The sequence below is a fragment of the Neoarius graeffei genome, chromosome 12, assembly GCF_027579695.1.
Source record: "Neoarius graeffei isolate fNeoGra1 chromosome 12, fNeoGra1.pri, whole genome shotgun sequence".
NCBI classification, from domain to species: Eukaryota; Metazoa; Chordata; class Actinopteri; order Siluriformes; family Ariidae; genus Neoarius; species Neoarius graeffei.
Genome location: NC_083580.1, coordinates 75,691,251 through 75,717,143, shown reverse-complemented (window position 1 = coordinate 75,717,143; position 25,893 = coordinate 75,691,251). Strand labels below are relative to the sequence as shown.

Here is a 25,893-nt window from a genome sequence, read left to right as displayed (position 1 = left end):
AGGGTGCAGGTTTGGTATCCTGTAGACCTGGATTCAAGCCAGGATAAGGTGACTGTTCTCTCACTTCACTACAGAAGTAAACATTGTAATTGATGGTAAACTGCTGTAATATAAGTGGAATAACATGCTCCAGACTGCGCTGTTTATACACACACACACTAGTAGTTATTGCCTGTGAAATTGATTTCCTCTGAATGGTGCTCCTCATAGGGGCTGTGTTGGTCCTTGGGTTTGATCATACAGCTGCTTGGAATTGGGTTGAGTGGACACATGCGATATGTTTTCACTGTGTTCTGTGAAAATGACGTAAATTGCTCCCAGTGACGTAGACTTGGCCCTAGCGGAAGTCTCCGGCGAGGAGGGCTGATTGCGAGGTCCTGTACAATCGAAACTCTCAGGCGAGTCAGGGAGGGGATTCCTCGCTGAGGCCACGTGCAGTGTGCTAGCGCGAGCATGTAACCTATGGGCGATGATAGTGTGTTAGGGCAAGAATGTAGCTAACATGGGAAATGAATAGTGTGTTGGATTAGCACTAATCCCATGTTGCAGAAAGTTGAAAATGTTGTCTTCGGCCCCTCCGGGGTGTCACCAATCCAGGTGCAAAGTATGGAGTATGTGCGTCCAGCTGTGTTGATTTGCATAGGTGAACAGAGAGATAGACAGCCTTCCTTTAGTTGTGTGTGTGTGTGTGTGTGTGTGTGTGTGTGTATATATATATATATATATATATATATATATATATATATATATATATATATAAAAAGCAAATTAAAAATAAGTGCTGGATAAAAACCCATCTATGTTATGGAAATAAAGATACAAATTCTTATCTGGTGGTCAAGTGTTTATGAGAAACGTTGTCTTGCACTTACGATCGGGTTCCCTGTGTTGTTACGCGTACATCGTTTGTACGTACAGACACAAAAGCGATTTAAAAAAAAAAAAATCAGGTCAATGCATCACCATATTCTCTTAAGTATGGAGCTCGAGGGATCTCAACTATAATCCATCCAGCTAATCCACTTGAACTATTATTCCGCTTTATGACGGAACATATCAAACCACTCCAACGTGTTCTATTTTTATATACCAGCACGGTTCGTGGTGTGTTTTTCCTTATACGCAAGCTACCATTTTTTTTTTTTATCCCAAACCGTGCTGGTATATAAAAATAGTACGCGTTGGAGTGGTTTGATATGCCCAGATTTCTGGGTAACAAAAACATTGGCATTCGTCACACACTGGAGGATTTAATTAGCTTGGGCTAGCTAATGACGTTAGGATTTGATGATCCTAACACGGCTGTCCCATTACTTATGGCTCCAATATTCATTTTCGTTATTAGAATATTTAATAAAGCTTTTTATCATCTGCCATGAGGTTGCAGCTGTGGTGATTTTATATCCTTAAAAGTCATAGGCAACGGTCAGAGGTGAAACGTAGAATATCAACTTTATTGTCTAGAAGAATGACCCAAAAAGTGAATTCACTCTTTTTAGTGTCTAATTTGCACCCTAAAATTGAATAAAACGGTTAAAATATACTGTTTTGCCCAATTTCCAAAGGTTTGTTTATATCTCACTTATGCGCACTGTCACTGCCAGGGGACCGTCGTCGTGACATCACTCAAGGCAAACAGACTGGGAGCAGCTCTGTGTTTACTTGCGAACCGAGCACACGTGTACGGACTTTGGTCGTGAAGGTTTGTGTAAAATGTTTGAAAGCAATAGCGATTTTGAAGTAGGAACTCTCCAAATTGAATATCGAGAGGTGAAACCATACATGTATGAACCTATGGGCGTTGCAAAGCAATCGGTGAACGTGGCTCACTGGTTTGACCGTGCGGCCTCGGAATCGGACAGTGACTCGGCCGACTCTGATCGCGGTGACCCCGGACCTCAACAAGACTCGCGCCCAAACGATTTATCCTGGTAGTTATGATAAATTCTTACTTTCGTCGTAATACTAAATAAGAGCCCTTTTGAAGAATAATTAAACCGCCCTCCCTAGCGGATATCGGGAACGATTACTTGACAGTGCGCCGGTAGGCCACATTAGCCTGCCACCCGCGGCATTATACTATTTATAGCCGACTCTAAGCGAGGAAATATCCCTTTGTCTCATTTCCACAATGATTGTACAGGATCCCTCAGGATTCTTGACTTGTCAGTTGCAAGCAAAAGTAAAAATGTTTACCTCCAATCTTCTCCTTTTTGCTTGAGCGTTGCTGGTCTGTTTCTTCTTTGACTGCTTGATTTTGTTTCACGCACACAATCCACTCGCTCCGCCTCTTCTCCTCTTTTGGAAAAAGCCAACCCACTCGCTCCGCCTCTTCTCCTTTTTCGGAAAAAGCCAACCCACTCGCTCCGCCTCTTCTCCTCTTCCAGAAAAAGCCAACCCACTCACTCCGCCTCTTCTCCTCTTCCAGAAAAAGCCAATAGTCTCATTCCGCCTCTTCTCCGCTTCCGGAAAAAGCCAATCCACTCTCTCTGCCTCTTCTCCTCTCTCAGAAAAAGGTAAAAACTTCTTCCTGAACCAGTCCCGTTGTTACAATTCACTGCACAACAATAAGGCATAGTTGTTTTTTTTTTGAAATTCCCGAACACACGTCTGCACTCAAGCCGAACGGCAATGAAAATACACAGATGTGGACTCAACTCAAGCGGTTTGTTTGTCTTAAATGACATCACGCCGAGTGGTCATGAAAATAGCCGAACAGAAATTCACCACGATCCGCGCTAACTTATTTTAATTATTACTTATTAACAATACTTCTTGGGACCAGAAGAAAATTACAGAGGGTTTTTTAACATATAAAGTTTCAAATGTGCATAAAATTAAAATCATTGCCTATGACCTTTAATGTAACCATGCACACATGCCTTGATGTCGTCATCATACAAGCAGTAATGTGGTTTGATTGTATTTTGATTCAAAGCCAGTCATGTTGATTTTCAGTAAAGAGTAAATGAAGTTGATTCGATGAAAAGTAAAAATAAATTGGTTTATGAATGATCATAATTACAGTCAAGGAGTAAAATACAGTAAAGAAATTGAGGTTGCTTATACTGAAAGGATGTTTTCTGCTAAATCCCTGCAGCGTTATCATATGTTGTAATGAGTGGGCCAAGGCCATGCTGAATTAAGCAATTGTTCATTCTGGAGTGTTTTGCATGCTTATGTAATACATTTTATCAAGTTATTCTGAATCGGGTGTTGTTACAACACAAATTCTACAGCTGCAATGTGCATAATTTTTTTTTTATACTCCCATGCTGAAGGGGGGCATACTGGTTTACCTCTGTCCATATCTCCGTCCGTCTGAAACACCCTTTTTCTCAGCAACCACGAATCATAGCCACCTGGTACTTGGTACCAAACTTCAGCTTCAGGTTCTATACCGTGTTTACCGTTTTCAGATCTGTCACACATTGACTTCCTGTTTACCGACTGAATGTATTTACGAAACATATCACATGGATTTACAAAATTTTCCTAACACTTTTCTCAGCAACTACAAATCACAACTGCTTGATATTTGGTATCGAGTTTCAGCTTGGGGTTCTATACCGTGTATACCGTTTTCAGGTCTGTTGCATATCGACTTCCTGTTTACCGACTGAATGTATTTACGAAACATCTAGGGTGGATTTACAAAATTTTCGGAACACTTTTCTCAGTAACTACAAATCATAGCCACCTGGTACTTGGTACCAAACTTCAGCTTGGGGTTCTATACTGTCTATACCGTTTTCAGGTCTGTCGCACATCGACTTCCTGTTTACCGACTGAATATATTTATGAAACATATCACATGGATTTACAAAGTTTTCCTAACACTTTTCTCAGCAACTACAAATCACAACTGTTTGATATTTAGTACTGAGCTTCAGCTTGGGATTCTATACCGTGTCTACCGTTTTCAGGTCTGTCGCGCATCGACTTCCTGTTTACCGACTGAATGTATTTACGAAACATCTAGGGTGGATTTACAAAATTTTCGGAACACTTTTCTCAGTAACTACAAATCATAGCCACCTGGTACTTGGTACCAAACTTCAGCTTGGGGTTCTATACTGTGTATACAGTTTTTTGGTCTGTCGCACATCGACTTCCTGTTTCCCAACAATGTATTTATGAAACATCTAGGGTGGATTTTGACGCTCTTTCAAGAAGCAAAATGCTATTTCAAAATGCCAGCCCATACGAAAAAGAACAGTAAAGAACTTATAAGAGTTTACCACTGTCTTAGTAGTAAATCCTTATAAATATAAGGATAAATCCTTATAAGGATTTATAAATAAATATATATGCCATGTATGATTTACTCCTGAAAGTGGCCCATTTTGCATTTTCCTCATACAAATTTTTTATGAAAATCTAGTATGTATGAAGTGAACATTGTGCATGGTTTTTACAGATAATGTGTATGATGAATTACACCGTCTTTGTATGCTTCATGTAATGTTTGTAGTTTTAAATTATATTTTACAGTTTAAAATGTATATGCCTTTTATATGTAAATCCACATACGTTTGTGTTGGATTTACATATAAAAGGCATGTACATTTTAAACTGTAAAATATAATTTGTATGAAGTGAACATTGTGCATGGTTTTTACAGATAATGTGTATGATGAATTACACCGTCTTTGTATGCTTCATGTAATGTTTGTAGTTTTAAATGATATTTTACAGTTTAAAATGTATATGCCTTTTATATGTAAATCCACATATGTTTGTGTTGGATTTACATATAAAAGGCATGTACATTTTAAACTGTAAAATATAATTTAAAACTACAAACATTACATGAAGCATACAAAGACGGTGTAATTCATCATACACATTATCTGTAAAAACCATGCACAATGTTCACTTCATACATACTAGATTTTCATAAAAAATTTGTGTGAGGAAAATGCAAAATGGGCCACTTTCAGGAGTAAATCATACATGGCATATATATTTATTTATAAATCCTTATAAGGATTTATCCTTATATTTATAAGGATTTACTACTAAGACAGTGGTAAATTCTTATAAGTTCTTTACTGTTCTTTTTCGTATGGGAGTTTACCAGGATGCTATGTGAAATCTAAAGGTCTAAACTTTTCTGCAACCTCTTTGACTCATTTTTGCTTGAGAGAGTTTAAGTTTTGAGAGTTTCCACAACACAGCCTGAAGAACTGAAGATAGCATGCATTTTTAACTATACTTTAAAAAAAAAGAGAAAAACGCAGTGTAACCTCCAGTGAAGTAGATGAAAAGGAAAAAAAAAATCATTGAAACTCCATCAGTGGCCTTCCTCTGGGATTTAATAGATGATTGAGGTCACTGTGCTCACTGCCAGGAAATGAAATGACCACCTGTGTCCCAAACAGGAATCCTTTTAACTTGGCTACAGTTCTGAACTGAAAATGACTGAGGAAGCAATTGGTTGGGTTCCAATACCAAACCTGAACACTACTCAGCAAGGGCACATTATTTCTTTCACATTGCATGAAACATTTAAATAATATTGGCTGGCTTTTTTCAGGGTATATCAGATATATTCCATTCAGCTAGCATGATACTGAATGAGTCAAAGACGAGTAGCTGAATGGAATATATCTGATATACCACGAAAAAAGCCATTATTATTATTATACATGCATACATATTTGATGGAACAATTATAGATTTTACAAAACGTTAAGAACGGGGTGTAACTTAGCAATATTGAACGCTGATTCTGATCGAATGTAATTCAGTGTTCTGTCAATCAGTGTTGTAGTCGACTCACTAAACCTCAAGTCCGTGTCCAGTCTCGAGTCCCCAGTGTTCAAGTCCAAGTCATTCAAGAAAATTTCGAGTCAAGTCCACTACTGATCCGAGTCGAGTCCGAGAACAAGACTCCAACCACACCATTTGATGGTGGATGTTTTTGCGCCATTAACATTACTTTGTTCCTGAACATGACGTATGAACAGGTGAATGTGCTTCTCTTTGTCAGAGAGTGTGAAGTATTCTGTCAGAGATGGTTGGGAGACGGATGTAAGTGCAGAAAGTGTGTTTATTAATACAAGTGAAGACGGTAAACAATCCAGAACGGCAGGCAAAATCGTAAAACGGTGAAACGGGCGATAGGTCGAGCGAGGCACAAACAGGCTATCGTAGACTCGGCAGAATCAAAGACGAGAAACAGGAAATCAGGGATCAGGAAACCAAACAAGGAAATAAGGCTTGGTAATGTCAGCAACGCAATTCAATACTTCGCAAAGCAAGTGTGTTTTCACAGTTTTTATATAGGCGTGCTGATTGTGCCTTAATCCTGTGCAGGTGTGAGTCGTTTACGGCACACGTGAGAGTCTGCTTGGCGTGTGCGCTGTCCGGAGCACGCCCGAGAGTCTATCTGATGCACGAGCCAAGGCGCGCAGGTGTGACACTCTTGCACGAAAGTAGTATAAAAATTAATGTAGATATAAATATAAATATCTTGTGCCAAATTATTATGGCATGTTACAAAAAATAAAGAAAAAATCTGAGTCCTCATCTCCAATTTACGAGCCTGAATGCAGTTAATGCACGAGTCCGAGTCCAAGTTCAAGTCATCAGTGCTCAAGTCCAAGTCAAGTCACAAGTCGGACTCGAGTACTGCAAGCCTGCTGTCGATCCAATGTACTGTACAAAGTCAAAGTTCTAATAATAAAAATGGTACAAGTCCAAAAAACCTGAACAACAACCCAACTTGTATACAAGCGATATCCAGGTAGACAGTTCAAGTTCAGAGTTACTTTTGGTCGTAGTTAATTGTTACATTGCAGTTGTTCAAAACAAAAGGGCTTTGCTGCATGAAGTCCACGAGTGACGCCCTCTTGTAAAAGTCTCTGTCACTTTTCCTCACCTCCAAGTAGAACTTTGACAATATTTCCGCTATTGCTCTCTTTTCCAGTTTTTCGATGTCCATTGGTCTGTTTTTCTCTTGTAAATATGCATGAAGAATATCCAGTGAAGTTTTGGTAGCCTTTTGGGTGTTCAACGTGTCTGTCTCTTTAAATTTTCTGCTTTTAATGAAGCAAACCTCGCCGCCAGGTTTGTGTACAAATTGTCACAGTAACTCGCTAGCGCAGAACTTTTATGTCTCCAACGTGTCTCTTTTCCAGTTTTTCGATGTCCGTTAGTATGTTTTTCTCTTGTAAATATGCGTGAAGAATATACAATGAAGTTTTGGTAGCCTTTCAGGTGTTCAATGTATCTTTCGTTTCAGTTTATTTATTTAGTGCTTAAACCAAGCACTGAATTAACCCCGTCTTTTCTCTTTCCTGGCCGACAAAGAAATGATTGTGCACATGCGCAGAAAATTTAAAGAAAATTTGTCATTGGATCGTCTCATGAGCTCTGATGTGTGACGTCGTGTTGTCTTGACAACGTGCAATATTAAACAATATTGCATGCTCATTCTCCATTGGGGAGAGTGGTGTAATACATGGAGGATAAGTGATATGATAACAATATTGTATGCCAGCAATAAACCCACTAGAAGGGAATAGAATACATGTTTTTATTCCATCGAAAAAGTGGCCCATATGTATAATAATATATTAGATTTTTTGCGAGCCTGAATCTTTATTGTTGTTTCTCCTCTCTGCAGCTAATGGGCCTGCCAGCGGGAACAGTTGCTTTTATTTAAGAAGAAAATATGCCCGATCTACAAAGCAATAGGGGACAATGAAGCATGAATGGAGAGATGGCGAGGTCTTTGCAGGCTTATTCACAGCTCAGCTAAATCCACCGCGAGCTACAGCAGCACAGATGATTTTTTTTCGGTTTAATTAGTCACGCTCAGCTTCCAAGTGACACTCCTTTAGGATGTGTTTTTGCAACTGTATTTCCCTACAGGAGAAGAGCGCACAGAACGTCTCCGCATTCTGCTGCTGTTTCCTCCGCTGTGTCGGACATGATCACAGAACAAGACAGTAACAAACAGTATTAATTCTTAAACATGTCAGGGATGCGATGAAGTGTTTTTTTAAAACAAAATCCCAGGCATTACTGAGGTATTTCTGATGTGTGGTTAGTCATTACCGTTCATTGTTTATGGAATAATCAACAGAACAAGAGAAGGGATTTATTTAGTCAGTGCGAGTTGAACCCACATTCATACTTAACTTATCTAATTTTAATTATCGTATACAAATTCCAAGCTTCAGGCTTCATCGGTACTTTTAGCAAATTTGCTGTAAAACTTCATTCAGCAGGAAATTGTGCTGTTATGGAGAATCAGTTGAAATGTATATTGTTGGTTAACGTTCAAGTCACTTGTTTGAGATATATATATATATATATATATATATATATATATATTGTGTGTTATTTACCAGCTGGGAGGTCCGTATTGTGAAATACCATGGGTCTTGAAAGTACTGAGCGAGGCCCTCTGGGCCGAGGTCAGTATTCAAGGCCGAGGTCACGGTATTTCACCATACGGACCGACCTTAAGCTGGTAAATAATATATTTATTTTTTTCTTTACCAAATTCTAACAGAAAACGAGAGCGCCCAAAAGGGAAAACCAAGCCTAGGCGAGACGCCATTTTGAATCCTCATTCACGGCTGTAATGCAAATGGCTTCCTCCTCAGTATACAAGTGCACTTCCATGGCAGGAAAAAAACTACATTTTGCCGTCTGTGTAGTCCCCTATTTATACAAAATTGAGTCATTCAGGATTCAGCCATGTTTTTGCTCGGCGTTAGCAACAGTTAGAGGTTTTTAGCTTTCTCCTGAAATGTTTTCTTTTATTTCTTCTTCCTCAGGGTAGTAAAACTCGCTTTCACTGTGAAGACTGTCGTTATCACTATCCATGCTGTAAAATTAATGCTATTCTCCTGAGAAATGCTGGCAAAAATATACAAGATTTTTGATAAAAATCTTAGAAATAAATCTTATTAAAAAAAAAAACATAAATGTTGACAAAAATTGCTACTATGTTGTTTGTTGTTGTTGTGAATGAGCGAGTCACCAGAGGTCCGTAACTGGGGTCCGTATCGTAGGATATGGACCTGCTCGCCAGCCAATCAGACCGCAGGATTTGATGAAAACCGGACCGCGAAAAAAATAAATAAATTATTCCACGAAATCGAATCGTACATGAGCTGATAGCCGACGAGGCGCATAGCACCGAGTTGTCAATAATCCATGTATGACCAGATTGAGTGGAATAACTGTTTTATTCTATCCACATTCACTGGATTTTGAAAAACAGAGCATTTTTATTTTTTGCAAATTCGATAAATAAAAACTTTATACAAAACATCCGACAAAATCATTTCTGCTTAGAATGTAAACAAACCGGCAAAATGACAGGAGCAATTTGTGAAAAATGCAATAATAATAATAATTCTTGAAAAATTAAATAAAGATGTTCTTACCATCAAACACTTTTTTTTTAAATTTCATATTTTGTTGTATTTTTGGGGTTTTCTTCTTCTTTAGGTTTTTTTTTGGTGGTTGGCAAACCATCTTAAAGGTGCATTACTGCCACCGACTGGGCTGGAGTGTGGAACAGGCGATATTGGGGGGGGGGGGCTACATTCTTTTAGCTATTTCTGTTTCTTTTAAATACTTGATGATTTTTGGGGTTTTGTTTTTGAGTAGAGTTTTTATTCCATCCTCAGTTGGTTCAGTCACACGCTCCACCATTTTGTTTTTCTCTACTCATGGTATATGAGCTGATATCCTTGTAGTAGAGTAGCCAATCAGAGTGCGTGATTGCTCATATCCAGTGATTGTGGATAGAATAATAATCATTTAATCATCTTGACATGATATTACACTGCTCTGATATCCAGTCATGATATCACCAGGCCTGACAACCTTTACACAGTTTGTGTAGCATTAGGTACGCTAATATGATAATATTCATCACGTAAAATATGACAAAACAGTCTGTTTAAAGATCAGTCCTTTTCTCCCCAACACAAGAACTGAGATATGAATGAGGAATGATTTTCCTAATCCTACGTCCACACCAAATGTGTTGAGGGCGTCAAAACGACCGGAAGTCCTTCATTTGTTCATATGTGAGCCAGCGCCTCACGTTGGCGAGCAGTGGCATGATTGTTGGTGATGAGGGTGTCAGGATAAAGTTGAACTCCAGTCAGCTTTGTGGTAGTGAGCTACGATGCAGTTTTGATCGGAATTGAGAGATGCTCCACACTAGAGAATACTAACGAACACAGTCGTGTAAATTCTGGTTCCGTTCAAACCGTTCACAAGTACGATGGAGAGGAAATGAATCATGGTGGTGGGTTTCCCCATTTTTACCTCCGCCATCTTTGTTGGAGGAGGTTATATTTTCGCCTCTGTTTCTTTGTATGTTTCCAATGTAGCTCGAAAAGTAGTGAATGGATTTTGATGAAATTTGGAGGAAATGTGGGCCAAGCAACAATTGATTAGATTTTGATGCAAATCCGGATGTGTGGCTTGGCGGAGGTACACACTCTACCGAGTGCCCTCTCGTTAATTTGTGCTAGCAGGACTGGTGCATATTGTTACTTTCACTCAGGATCTTTCTACTTTCTTCTTCTACTAATGTTTTTTAGGATGCTATTTCTCCCTCAGTTTTCAACCAATCACCAAATTTCACATGAAGAATACCTCTGGGCTGAATTACACTGCTATGACTTTTGGTGCTGATCTGGATCACTGATCCAGAATGATCCATGAAAAACAGCATTTTTTTTCAATCACTTATAACTCTGTCGCTTTTCATGATTGAAAAAAATCTTTTTTTTTTTTTTTATTTTGTCCAGGGTGGCAGGGCACAACTTTTCCTAACTAAGCGTCATTCTCTATCTCTTACCGTTCCGGATCTATAGGGTACGGTGACCAGATGTCCCAGTTTGTAACAGCTAGCGCAAATTACTGTGACCTTTTAGTCACAATCTCGATCTAGTTTCTGATGTATCCCCATGTGCATACAGGGACAGACATTTAAAAAAAAAAACCTGCATGTTGAAATTTATCTTGGTATTTAGCATCAACACAAAAGTCACACCACACAAATGGTTTTGAATGGTCTAAAGGTTCAAGAAGCAGCTTTGGGACCAAAATATTGCCGGTTCGATTCCCTGGACCAGTAGAAATGGCTGTAGTGCCCTTGAGCAAGGCACCTCACCCCCAACTGCTGCTCTGGGTATGTTGTATGTCGCTCTGGATAAGAGCATCTGCTAAATAGCATTAATGTAATATAGTTTGTCATTAGTTTATTTTCTTACTACCATAATTATTCATTATTTTCCTTCATCGATTGATTTCTTACCTTTACATTTAAGATTTCATGAGGTTAACATGTACCCTACTTGTGGTCAGTTGGCACAAAGATACCACTTGATGTACCTGTCTGCTTTACGTCCCCTGTAAAGTTTGCTGGACAGAGCATTCCAAGCAACCGTGTAGCCGCGTTTTTCATTTACGTCACAAGAGCGTCCACAAGCTTAACAGTGTTGTTGGTACGTTGTTTTCACACTCTCGCTGCCTTTGGTGTGAACGTACCATAAGTGTTTTGAACTACCCAATATTAATCAACACCACCTGGAAACCCCGCCCACCATCTTCCATCGTCTCACATGCTCTCAGAAAATGTTTCGAGTTCTTTAATATGAAGAACAAAGTGACAGATTATGTAAGTGACAAACTTTGTAAATAAGTTTTGATGCATTCAAACACTTTGAGCAGCAGATCAAGAGTTGAAATGTCGGCGATGAGGATATTAGACAACCGATTTTTGATAAAAGGATTAAACTGAAAATGTAATTGAATAATTTTACGGCAAAATCACTTAAAATTTACCATCAGACTGAGTTTTTGCAATTGCCACTGCCAACAAGCAGTTCCCGACCACATAGCTGATAAAATACTATAACTACATTCTGGGCTACTCTCTCTCTCAAACCTGAAATAGTGTAAATACTTGTTGTCCTGTATTTTTATAAGGTTCAATTATATATTGCGATCTTAAAAATGTAAATCTAGAACAGTGAAAATTTAATATCATACATTCTTTCACTATGTGTGTGTGTAAATGGACGGAATATTCATTCTAAAATGTATTTAATTTGCATAATTTCTAATTTCTTTCCTAGATCCCTCACGAAAATTTAGTGCGTCGCACTGGAGGCTGCAGAACACCGTCCAGGAGTCCATGGACAGCTCGGATGAGGAGTTCTTCGATGCCAGAGGTAAGAGGTGATCCCATTCACGCCGCAGTGGATTATTTAACACGCTGATATGACCAGTCGTTTTTTCCTCTGCTTGTTTCTCAACAGCACTCGAGCTCTGATTGTCTCAGTGTGTGTATGAGCAGTTGTCAGAGTGCAGATAAAACAAACATTAACATTCAATATTTGCTGCCACAATCTGAGCAGAGTAGCGCTCTTCAATATCACAAGTGCTTCAGTCCAATCCATATTAATTCAGTTTGCGCTGGATGTCTGATAGCTGTTGGCTTACACAAACGAAAAGTATTGGTCGTGACGGAGTGTCTGATAGATCGGTCTGTTAAAACAGAATGATTCACAGTCTTATTGGTGTCGGATGTGTAATAATGAATGCTTTATAATAATTGCAGGCTTATTGCAGCCTCAAGGCTTCTGAGCACATCGCTCTCAGGATGCAGGACTGATCAGAAGGAACTGCTAAGGCTAAGCCAAGGCCCTCTGACATTTAGAAATAAAAACATATCAGTGTAACCTGACATCCACGTCCGGTTATCAGCTGTTAAGAGAGATTATTTTGGATTTGTTGTGTGGAACGAAGCACAGCACAGGGCCTCCAAACACACAGAATGACAGCAAGAAGTAAGAAGCGTGATATTTGGCTGATTTCTTTGAATGATCTACACAATATGATTTGATTTATTAGCTTTGCCGTAGCAAGATCTATATATGTACATACATTATGGCTGGGAAACCACTACAGCTTGCGCCAATTACAGTGGCCCCATTGTACCGAATCTGCATGTCTTTGGCGTAAATATGGCGTAAAGTATTTGGACACCAACATATGGTTCTTCCTCAAACTGCCTCCTTCACTGGACCGAACCTGTTCCAGCATGATGATTCTCCTGTTCTCACAGCGAGTTCCATGGTGTGTTAAAGCAATTAACCAGGAAATTTTGAAATTACAGGGCTATGAAATGTCCTCATTAATACAAAATGGTCGAGATGAAAAAAAATTAAGCAAACTTTAGCTTAAAAAACATGTTCAAGCTAGGCGGCCTTTTGATTTTGTAAAATCGTTGAAATTTAGTTCCCTCTGAAATCGTGGTGATTGTGATCCATGTTTATTTCTGTACTATTTCACAAAATATCAGGCCGTTCTATGGCTGGGAAGTTATTTAATTTGAGGGGACTAAAGCAAATAATGTGCATGAAATCGCTCGCTTCGTGCAGTCAAGCAGACAGAGGAAGTCCGTGTGTGTGTGCATGCACAGGTTTACCTTCTTCTTCTTCTTCTTTTGGGTTTTACGGCAGCTGGCATCCACAGTGTTGCATTACTGCCATCTACAGGTTTACCTTTGAGCGTGCACTGACCGTTCCATCATTCTGTCGCTAAACGAACAGCTGATCACACCGAGGTGCTCGCTGACCGCCGATATTTATTAGTTTGATATTTCCTGCGTTTCCTTTCCTTCGTACATAACATAACGTCTTTTCTTCTCGCTTTCTTTCCGTTACTGTAGTCGGTCTTTCACGTTTCATTCGCACACTCACATCCTCCATTTTTCTCTCCTGTTTCAAATTTGTATCCCACAATGCCTTGCACGAACGGGGAAAGCCCACCACGTGATGCATGACATAGTGTCTTGAATCGGGTCATGGTGAAGCAGGAAAAAATAGCGTAGAATTTCAAAATTCATTAATTGCTCTATTTTTAAAAATAAATAATAAAATTGAAAGTCTGTGATTTGAATTCAGTAGCTTTCGGTCCACTAAAGAAAAATAATTGGTTGGGGGAAAATTCTTTTTATGACCTACACTTGAAAAATCTGAAAGACAGTCTACCTTTAACACTGAAAATAAATAAATATAAAGATTAATATAATATATAAAATATAAAAGTTTAATAAATAAATCTCATCTCATCTCATTATCTCTAGCCGCTTTATCCTTCTACAGGGTCGCAGGCAAGCTGGAGCCTATCCCAGCTGACTACGGGCGAAAGGCGGGGTACACCCTGGACAAGTCGCCAGGTCATCACAGGGCTGACACATAGACACAGACAACCATTCACGCTCACATTCACACCTACAGTCAATTTAGAGTCACCAGTTAACCTAACCTGCATGTCTTTGGACTGTGGGGGAAACCGGAGCACCCGGAGGAAACCCACGCGGACACGGGGAGAACATGCAAACTCCGCACAGAAAGGCCCTCGCCGGCCACGGGGCTCGAACCCGGACCTTCTTGCTGTGAGGCGACAGGACTAACCACTACACCACCATGCCGCCCCGATTATTCTGTAATTCTATATAAAAAAACACACAATGTCCACAAGATCTCAGAAAAGTGTATCATGACTTACAGTTTACTGCAATATCAATATTACATCATCATATCCCCCAGCCATAAAACATGCACAACATGATATCGTGTATCGAAGAAATGTCTTCATGTATTATGATATTTTTTCACATCGCTCACCCCAGTGTGAATATTTCCTTTTATTTTCCTCTTTGATGAATACAGGCTTCAGAATCATCCATCCATTATCCATAACTGCTTATCCTGTACAGGGTCGCAGGCAAGCTGGAGCCTATCCCAGCTGACTATGGGCAAAAGGCGGGATACACCCTGGATAAGTCACCAGGTCATCGCAGGGCCGACACGTAGAGACAAACAACCATTCACACTCACATTCACACCTACAGTCAATTTAGAGTCACCAGTTAACCTAACTTGCATGTCTTTCTGCATGTCAGGGAAACTGGAGCACCCGGAGGAAACCCACGCAGACACAGGGAGAACATGCAAACTCCACTGGGCTCGAACCCAGAACCTTCTTGCTGTGAGGCAACAGTGCTAACCCCTACACCACCGTGCTGCCCTTCAGAATCATATTTGGGTTTTAATACAGCAGTAAGAACCACAATTCTGTTGTCAAATGTATTTTTGATACTCTGAGTCGGACGTGTCACAAATTCGGCCATTTTGTTTATGATTTGAAAGTCAGGAGAAGGGAAGTTGGAGTGAGAGTGGCCTTAGTGGCCTGAAATGAAGAAGAAGAAGCCTTTATTTGTCAAATGCACACTCAAGCACAGTGAAATTCGTCCTCTGCCTTTAACCCATCTGAAGCAGAGAACACACACAAGTGAGCAGTGAGCACACGCACATACCCAGAGCAGTGCTACTACAGCGCCCGGGGAGCAGTCGGGGGTCTTCATGATGTCTCTTGCATAACTCGTGTATTGATTCGATTGAGGTATTTTCATGAAGTCTTCAAGTTTAGTTAACGTTCCCTGGAAGTGGTGCTTTTTGCCATGAAATTCACATTCCACAATGTTATCCTGACACCGCTGGAACGTGTCCCAAACCTTTAATGAGCTCATTTGTCTAGACCTGGAGAACAGTCCGTCTCCTTTATCAGCAGCATCCGCTTATCATAACAGATAATAGGCTCTCATGGGCAGGAAGTGCTCGCTCTCTCACTGGTTTATTATTCCATAAACTGTCAAAACATGCTAAATGTTCAAAATTTGAACACGTTTGTTCTGGATCCATGCTTACTAATTAATATTTATCATCAACATATTAAAGGTGATACAACCCCGATTCCAAAAAAGTTGGGACAAAGTACAAATTGTAAATAAAAACGGAATGCAATAATTTTCAAATCTCAAAAACTGATATTGTATTCACAATAGAACATAGACAACATATCAAATGTCAAAAGTGAGACATTTTGAAATTTCATGCCAAATATTGGCTCATTTGAAATTTCATGACAGCAACACATCTCAAAAAAGTTGGGACAGGGGCAATAAGAGGCTGGAAAAGTTAAAGGTACAAAAAAGGAACAGCTGGAGGACCAAATTGCAACTCATTAGGTCAATTGGCAATAGGTCATTAACATGACTGGGTATAAAAAGAGCATCTTGGAGTGGCAGCGGCTCTCAGAAGTAAAGATGGGAAGAGGATCACCAATCCCCCTAATTCTGCACCGACAAATAGTGGAGCAATATCAGAAAGGAGTTCGACAGTGTAAAATTGCAAAGAGTTTGAACATATCATCATCTACAGTGCATAATATCATCAAAAGATTCAGAGAATCTGGAAGCATCTCTGTGCGTAAGGGTCAAGGCCGGAAAACCATACTGGGTGCCCGTGATCTTCGGGCCCTTAGACGGCACTGCATCACATACAGGCATGCTTCTGTATTGGAAATCACAAAATGGGCTCAGGAATATTTCCAGAGAACATTATCTGTGAACACAATTCACTGTGCCATCTGCCATCGCCAGCTAAAACTCTATAGTTCAAAGAAGAAGCCGTATCTAAACATGATCCAGAAGCGCAGACGTCTTCTCTGGGCCAAGGCTCATTTAAAATGGACTGTGGCAAAGTGGAAAACTGTTCTGTGGTCAGACGAATCAAAATTTGAAGTTCTTTATGGAAATCAGGGACGCCGTGTCATTCGGACTAAAGAGGAGAAGGACGACCCAAGTTGTCATCAGCGCTCAGTTCAGAAGCCTGCATCTCTGATGGTATGGGGTTGCATTAGTGCGTGTGGCATGGGCAGCTTACACATCTGGAAAGACACCATCAATGCTGAAAGGTATATCCAGGTTCTAGAGCAACATATGCTCCCATCCAGACGACGTCTCTTTCAGGGAAGACCTTGCATTTTCCAACATGACAATGCCAAACCACATACTGCATCAATTACAGCATCATGGCTGCATAGAAGAAGGGTCCGGGTACTGAACTGGCCAGCCTGCAGTCCAGATCTTTCACCCATAGAAAACATTTGGTGCATCATAAAATGGAAGATACGACAAAAAAGACCTAAGACAGTTGAGCAACTAGAATTCTACATTAGACAAGAATGGGTTAACATTCCTATCCCTAAACTTGAGCAACTTGTCTCCTCAGTCCCCAGACGTTTACAGACTGTTGTAAAGAGAAAAGGGGATGTCTCACAGTGGTAAACATGGCCTTGTCCCAACTTTTTTGAGATGTGTTGTCATGAAATTTAAAATCACCTAATTTTTCTCTTTAAATGATACATTTTCTCAGTTTAAACATTTGATATGTCATCTATGTTCTATTCTGAATAAAATATGGAATTTTGAAACTTCCACATCATTGCATTCCGTTTTTATTTACAATTTGTACTTTGTCCCAACTTTTTTGGAATCGGGGTTGTATATTATACCCCTTTCCCACAAGTTGACACAGTTCCCTGAGGTCTTAATGAAATATCTGTGACATGTTTTTTAGTCAAAATACCACGAGGATAAAACACCACAGCTCCTTTCTCACCCTGTCTAAACAGCCCTGGTCAAAATGGCCGATTCGAGTGCCTGTTTCTTTAAATGATAATGAGCCAGTGCTCACCCCAGCCCCCATTACACCAGCCAATCAGGTAGCACTTTCCTCATGAATATTTATTCCCAAAGGCAGTTCTCAAGCTGTGAGAGGAGATATTCAGATGTGGAGGCAGGATCATTCTTTCTAATAAGCTCTGCTTGTGACATAGGAAGAGGAGCCGAATCTGAACAGCTTGTTGAAGCTTGTGCTTTCTGAAATAGGCAGTGCAAAAGAAACTGACTAGGTGTTTTATTTCAGAGTTTGTGTGTTGGTAGGCTCATCTCATTATCTCTAGCCGCTTTATCCTGTTCTACAGGGTCGCAGGCGAGCTGGAGCCTATCCCAGCTGACTACGGGCGAGAGGCGGGGTACACCCTGGACAAGTCGCCAGGTCATCACAGGGCTGACACATAGACACAGACAACCATTCACACTCACATTCACACCTACGGTCAATTTAGAGTCACCAGTTAACCTAACCTGCATGTCTTTGGACTGTGGGGGAAACCGGAGCACCCGGAGGAAACCCACGCGGACACGGGGAGAACATGCAAACTCCGCACAGAAAGGCCCTCGCTGGCCACGGGGCTCGAACCCGGACCTTCTTGCTGTGAGGCGACAGCGCTAACCACTACACCACCGTGGTTGGTAGGCTCAAAATACTCAAATGTATGAGCACAAGCACTGAAAAGTGTCTTTTTTTTTTTTAAAATAATATGTCCCTTTTTAATGTCTTTCAAAGCTAGAATCATAATTCAAATACATAAATCTGTATCTTTATCCTTCAGCCCCGTACGTGCTCTCTTCAAAGTTCTTGTCTGCTGGAATATTATTGTAAATACAAGTTAACTCCACAGGGCAGATGAAATATTGCTCCTTCAGCCTTAAATTAGATTTTTCATAATCCCCCCCCAAAAAAAAGATAATACCGAGGCAGCACATCACATTACAGTGACAAGGACTGATGTTCTGCGCTGATCTTGGATGCCTGAGGATGTCGCTGAGCGAGCTGGGAATGTATCACAATAGAAAGCATCGTGAGTCGAGAGTGGGGGGAAAAAAAACCCAAACAGGAAATATAAAGGTCAAGATCTGGCAACTCTGTCATTAACTGTGCTCCTCTACTGATAGAGTGAGCGTGGGGCAGCGTGGTTCATACCACAATGGGCCTCTGTTAGCGTTTATTGCAGTTCCCATTTTTGACCACTAGGTGTGATGATAAATCTATGGAGCCAAATCTAACCTTATTTCAAGTCATCTCATCTCATTATCTCTAGCTGCTTTATCCTGTTCTACAGGGTCGCAGGCAAGCTGGAGCCTATCCCAGCTGACTACGGGCGAAAGGCGGGGTACACCCTGGACAAGTCGCCAGGTCATCACAGGGCTGACACATAGACACAGACAACCATTCACACTCACATTCACACCTACGGTCAATTTAGAGTCACCAGTTAACCTAACCTGCATGTCTTTGGACTGTGGGGGAAACCGGAGCACCCAGAGGAAACCCACGCGGACACGGGGAGAACATGCAAACTCCACACAGAAAGGCCCTCGCCAGCCACGGGGCTCGAACCCGGACCTTCTTGCTGTGAGGCGACAGTGCTAACCACTACACCACCGTGCCGCCCTATTTCAAGTCATTGTTATTCAAATCATAAGACACAAGTGTTTTACTGGGAAATACGCCACTTGTATTTTTCAAACGAGCTCCATCCGGGACACGGAGAACCAAAACCATGATATAAATCTCTATATGTGAGTCGTGATTAAATTGATGAATTGTTTTGATAAATTTGGGCACTTTTTGTTTGTGAACGTGTCGATATAATAAAAAGAAAATCATACATTGGTTTGAAGATATGACGTTTATCTTCTCGTGTTGAAAAACTCGCATTTTTCGTATGAAATACATCATGGATCTGAGTGACATTTAAATAACATTGGCTGGCTTTTTTTCATGGTATATCAGATATATTCCATTCAGCTAGCATGATACTGAACGAGTCAAAAATGAGTAGCTGAATGGAATATATCTGATAGGCCACGAAAAAGCTAGCTATTATTATTATTATTATTATTATTATTATTATTATAATACATACACATTCCTTTCGGGTATTCGACGTGTCTTTTTCTTTCAAAATTCTCTCAAAATCTTCCATCTTTAATGAAGCAAACCTGGTGGCCATATTCATTTACAAATTGTCCCAGTTGCTCGCTAGCATGGAAGTTTTATATCCGACATGTGACGTCATGTTGTCTTGACAACCATGGAATACCGTAAACCATATTCAACACTCATTCTCCATTGGGTAGAGTGACGTAATACAGGTAGGATAAGCGATATGCTGACAATATTGCATGCTATCAAACCAAAAGAGTGAAACCTGCTAGAAGGGAATAGAACACGTTTTTATTCCATCGAAAAAGTGTCCTGTATGGATAATAATCCCTGATATTTCACTCCGATGACATCACTCCGAGTATTTTCTAGACGCGTGTTGTCAAAATGGCAAACCGGTTCAAAATTAGCATTCTTTTGATTAACTTGTATGTTTGTTTGTTTGTTTGTTTGTTTTTTTGTGCCTGTGTCCACATAACATAAAGAACATTACACGGTGGTGCGAAGATATGAAGTTTATCTTGTTGATATCCATTCACCACTCGAAGATAAACTTCATATCCTTGTGCAACCATGTAATATCATATATATGGTTGGGATCTGCCTCACCTTCCTTTATGGATGAGCCAACAAATAGTTATTTACTGATTCTCAGAGACACATCAACCCCACCCGTTGTAAAAAACAAACAAACAAACAAACAAACAAAAACCCTTTGAAGGCTGAATAAAATGTGTAAATATTGTTTGGTGTTATATTCAGTAAGTATACTGAAATGAAGATGAGGCTTCCAGAATGTTTGATGTTGAACATTAGCATTCTGCGTCTGTTTGTGCCTGTTGGGAGATTTATTTTTGGTTTGTTTTCTTCCCTCGTTCTCTCTTTGATGTCACAGTGTGCCTCATTGTTCGCTCTGGGGTTTTTGTTTTGCTGCTTGTGTCTGTCTTTCTGTCATTTGCTATCATTGTCCAGCTTTCTCTCTGCCGTTATGAATATTCAGACTGACTGTTACGGGACTGAAGATCAATACGAACATTGGAAACGCATTGAAGCGGACTGGTCTTGAAGCACCCTGAAGGGGTTTATTTCACAACAGTTATATCTCATAAGCTTAGCGTTAAAGGAGAACTGAAGGCAAATGTTTTATTATCTCATCTCATCTCATTATCTCTAGCCGCTTTATCCTTCTACAGGGTCGCAGGCAAGCTGGAGCCTATCCCAGCTGACTACGGGCGAAAGGCGGGGTACACCCTGGACAAGTCGCCAGGTCATCACAGGGCTGACACATAGACACAGACAACCATTCACACTCACATTCACACCTACGCTCAATGTATGCCGCTTTTCCACTACAAACGCGGCTGAGCCGTGCCGTGCCGAGTCGAGCTGAGTCGAGCTGAGCGGGGCTGTTGGAGTTGCATTTCGACTACAACCGCGCTGAACCGTGCTGGCTGGAAGTGGGTGGACACATTGGGTGGAGTTAGCGAAAGTGGGTGGACGTCACGTGATGTCGTTAAGCAGCGCAAACAGTGACATCAGTGACAGTGGCGGAACAAGTCAGAGCCGGGCCGGGGGCGGGGCAAATGACCGGGCCCTTTATTAAAGCTTATCATAACATCATTTTAGGCTACAAAATGTCCGCAACTGCGGTGTTTACCAATTTCAACACTACCGGGTGCAACTATGTTATTTAGTACATCAAGTCCTTCAAACGAACATGTAACTCAGAAACAAAAAACATTAGGATACTGTACATGGCTCATAATAAAACATCAATAGCCTATACTGCGCACATTATTTGAAGGGCATACGAATGAGCGCTCAGAGGTTGCAACGGTGACAGGAAGAGTCAGAAATAAAAGGAGGGCGGTGCAAACCTCACTGAATGCACTGTGTTTACCAATTTCAACACTACGGGGTGCAACTATGTTATTTTGTACATTAAGTCCTTCAAACGAGCATGTAACTCAGAAACAAAAAAACATTAGGCGACATACTGTACATGGCTCATAATAAAACATCAATAGCCTACTGCGCGCATTATTTGAAGGGCATACGACGAGCCTTGCGCTCCGCGAACTCGTCCACGATGCTCTGTATGTCACTGATTCAGTGATCTTTTAAGCGGTAGTCTCACGACCCGAATAGTAAACAATAAACATGGAGGACATGGAGTCGTTAGTGTTGCTGGTCTTGGTGCTGTGGCTTGTTGTCACCGACAACGCGGACAGATACTGGCAAGAGCGTATAGATGAGGCGAGGCGCATAAGGCTTCAGAAATTCTCGTAATTTGTAATTATTCTCCTTCCGGGTTTGCGGTGTTTACAGATCCCAGCGCGCTCGCGGGGCGTGTGTGGGCATGTGAGGACACTCCTCCTCACCAATCAGTGCACAGGGGAGTGTCTGCTCATGCCCCCAACCTCACTCGGCACGGCTTGGCTCGCTTCAGCCCCACTCCAAAACGGTGCGAGTTTTAGGGGCTAAGCAGGGCTGAAGCGAGCTGAGTCGTGCTGGTTTTTGGTAGTCGAAACGCGAGCCATGTCGGGCTGAAGTGAGCTGAAGCGAGCTGAAGTGAGCTGAAAAAGGGTAGTGGAAAAGGGCCATTAGAGTCACCAGTTAACCTAACCTGCATGTCTTTGGACTGTGGGGGAAACCGGAGCACCCGGAGGAAACCCACGCGGACACGGGGAGAACATGCAAACTCCGCACAGAAAGGCCCTCGCCGGCCCCGGGGCTCGAACCCAGGACCTTCTTGCTGTGAGGCGACAGCGCTAACCACTACACCACCGTGCCGCCCTGTTTTATTATCAAAATTCTATTCATCTCATTTTATTAAATATCGGAATGCATTTCTGATCGCCATTTTGTCGCTGCTATAGCAAGTTATGAGTGTTTGAAATATGCTCTGTAATATATCAGTCCGGGGCAGCACGGTGGTGTAGTGGTTAGCGCTGTCGCCTCACAGCAAGAAGGTCCTGGGTTCGAGCCCCGGGGCCGGCGAGGGCCTTTCTGTGTGGAGTTTGCATGTTCTCCCCGTGTCCGCGTGGGTTTCCTCCGGGTGCTCCGGTTTCCCCCACAGTCCAAAGACATGTAGGTTAGGTTAACTGGTGACTCTAAATTGACCGTAGGTGTGAATGTGAGTGTGAATGGTTGTCTGTGTCTATGTGTCAGCCCTGTGATGACCTGGCGACTTGTCCAGGGTGTACCCCGCCTTTCGCCCATAGTCAGCTGGGATAGGCTCCAGCTTGCCTGCGACCCTGTAGAAGGATAAAGCGGCTAGAGATAATGAGATGAGATGAGATATATCAGTCCATATGTCAAAGCGACGGCTGTAAACGAGATTCGTTGAGACCTGTACGAGACATCGTAGGACGGAAGTAAAACGTACAGCGGAAATCAAAGTGACCGACATCTGCCAACATTCTTTGTTGGCAACAACTCTTTCGAACGCTGACATAATCAAGCCGGAAGTTTTGTTTGTTTTGATAGCAATCAGGAAAGTTTGAAAAAAGTAGGCGTCATTTAAACTCGTTTTTGTGCAATATTTCGTTTGGAAAACAGTTTTCAAAATGGCGGCGCTGACACTTCACGTTTCGAAGTCTCGCACAAGTCTCGTGCAGATGGCGTGGATAAGCGACGCCTGCCGTGGACCAAACGAACTAAATTCAACACGGCTAAAAACCGAATAGGCCGATAAGTATAATATTTAATTGCAATTAGTTGCCAAGACGAGTCACGATATAAGGTTACTAAAACCGAAAACGTAATTGAATAACACGTTAATTGAGAAATAAAGCAAGTTTAAAAATGACTTTAGTTCCCCTTTAAGGATATAGTTTATTGTTTGTATTGAGTACAGCTAAACCAAATCTGAATCCGAAGCAGCCGCTAATGCAGTGATTCCCACCTCAAACAGCGGTGCAGCCAGAAACCCAGCAGAGCCTCCAGCTCACGCCATGGTGTCGGTGTTTTTCGGCTGTTCGTTTCCGTCCCTGTGTGAATGCTTTAATTAAAATCCTGTGCGAGTGTATTTAACTCTGCTATGTTATGTAAACAAACCGGCGAAGTGACAGGAGCAATTTGTGAAAAAATGCTATAATAATAATAATAATAATAATAATAATAATTCTTGAAAAAAAAAAGAAGTTTTACCATCAAATACTTTTATTCCATATTTTGTTGCTTTTTTAAAAATATTTTTTGGAGTTTTTTCGAGTAGAGTTTTTATTTCATCCTCAGTTGGTTCAGCAACACGCTCCGCCATTTTGTTTTTCTCTACTCACGATATATGAGCTGATATCCTCATAGTGGAGTAGCCAATCAGAGTATGCAATCGCGCATATCCAGTGAACGTAAATAGAATATATATTATTTAGTAGGGTGCATCAGTTGCCCTCACTTTCATAAAATCTGATGCATTTTTGTTTGGGTGTTCCTTTTCACCAATAAAGACATCCTGTAAAATTTTTTGACCGTATTCAAAAGTCTAATGGTGGCACCATGAGGTTCATTTTTTGCCAAAAAACGCTTATTTTATATTTTCGCGTAAGGTTTGAATCACAATGTTGGACTCCATTTATTGATTTCTTGTGAGCCAGAGATCATGTTAAGAACCTTTGCAAGGGATTGAGAAGCATTAATGTGATTCATAATACATTTGTATTGTTTAAAAGTAGTTGAACAATGATTCAATGAACAGCTAAAACTCAAACTGTGCTTGATAATATATTTAGAATATGTACTAAAAATGTGTATCTAAGATATTTGGTATCCTAATAAGGTGCCATAATGTTTCATGAAAAGTGATCGAAATTTTGTCATAAAAGTCATAAAATAGCAGCTTTTTCCATAACTTTGAGCTCCTGGTGCCACCATTAAACTTCTGAATTTTGTCAAAATATTTCACCCAGTGTGTTTTCTTACCAAAAGGAACATAAAAACAAAAATGCACCATGATCGGAGGAACTTTTCATTTTTAGGGGGCAACTGATGCACCCTCTATTTAGTCTGATTAAAGTTATTTATATCCCGTTTTTATAATCTTCTCTATAAATGCACCATGGGGAGTCTGAGGGAAACGTTATTTCACCGCACGCTATACTTGTATATGGACGTATTGATAATAAAGCTCTTGTGAATCTTGAAAGCAATTGTTATAAATCAGATATATTGTTTGTTTTTTAGATGCTTTTACACATTTCTTATTTTATCGCCAGATAATTTAGCTTCTAGAAATTGATTCTTAAAAAAAATTAAAATTAAATCTACTGATAGAACAAGATTTGAAGCTTGAAATGATCAAAAATATCAAGAAATAATATCTAGAAATTGTAACGGTATAATCAGAAATGGGTATTTTCACTTTTTACGGTGTCACTATTTGCAGTGTGTTACACATTTACAGGAAATATGCAGTGCTATGAATGTTTCATTTGCATGCTCAGTTTGTTGCACAATAAACCATCTGGCAACATGAATACAAAAAAAAAGAAGAAGAGTAATGCTGCTGCTTCACAATGCCTGCACACCTCACTGCATCTTTTCTTTCCTGATAAACCAGAAATGCTTTTCTTTGACAGGGACGTGCTGTTTAGATGGGAACATAAACAAGTTTTTAACATGTTGTGTTTGTTGTTGATGTTATCTCACGCTACTTATATTAACTGCATATAACACTTATATTAGCATTCAAATGTGAGAAATGTCTTTTTTTTCCTGTTCCAGCGGTTGTGGAATGGGCCATGTAGCCTCTGGCTTGGGCTTAATGAGTGACTGTAATGATAATGAAATGGGTTTCTGCGAGTCGATTTGACATAACAGATTTCATTCTCGCAGGCTGCCTAGTTAGTTCACAGCTGGAGGTGAAGAGTGATACAGACAGCACAATCCATCTTCATTAGATCATTTCTGCTTTTTTTTTCTTCTTTAGACTTTACCCCACTTTCTTTCCCTGTTGGTTCTATGACAGCTATTTTTAGCCCTTGCACTTGATTTTTCAGATCTTTCAGCCTATGTGGTTGAATATCTTCAACTTTCAGCCTGGTTTGTTCGCTTCAGACTGAAATGTTCCCTACTACACTACAGCAGTGCTTATTTTCAGTGCAAATGTGGTTTGTTTAGATAAAACTAACCGAGATAAAACAAATCGTTTACATAAAACAAAGAGGCTCAAGTCCATGTCAAGACTGAGTCCAAAGAA

General features: G+C 40.6%; 1 protein-coding gene across 3 annotated transcripts in view; it reads left to right on the top strand.

The window, feature by feature from the left end:
• The window catches only part of plrdgb (PITP-less RdgB-like protein), a 169,669-nt gene that overhangs the window by 59,974 nt on the left and 83,802 nt on the right, over positions 1 to 25,893 (top strand). For all 3 annotated transcript variants that reach the window (XM_060936422.1, XM_060936421.1, XM_060936420.1), the window contains one exon: positions 12,126 to 12,221. In XM_060936422.1, the coding sequence (XP_060792405.1) occupies positions 12,126 to 12,221 (96 nt within the window). The remainder of the gene's footprint in view (positions 1 to 12,125; positions 12,222 to 25,893) is intronic.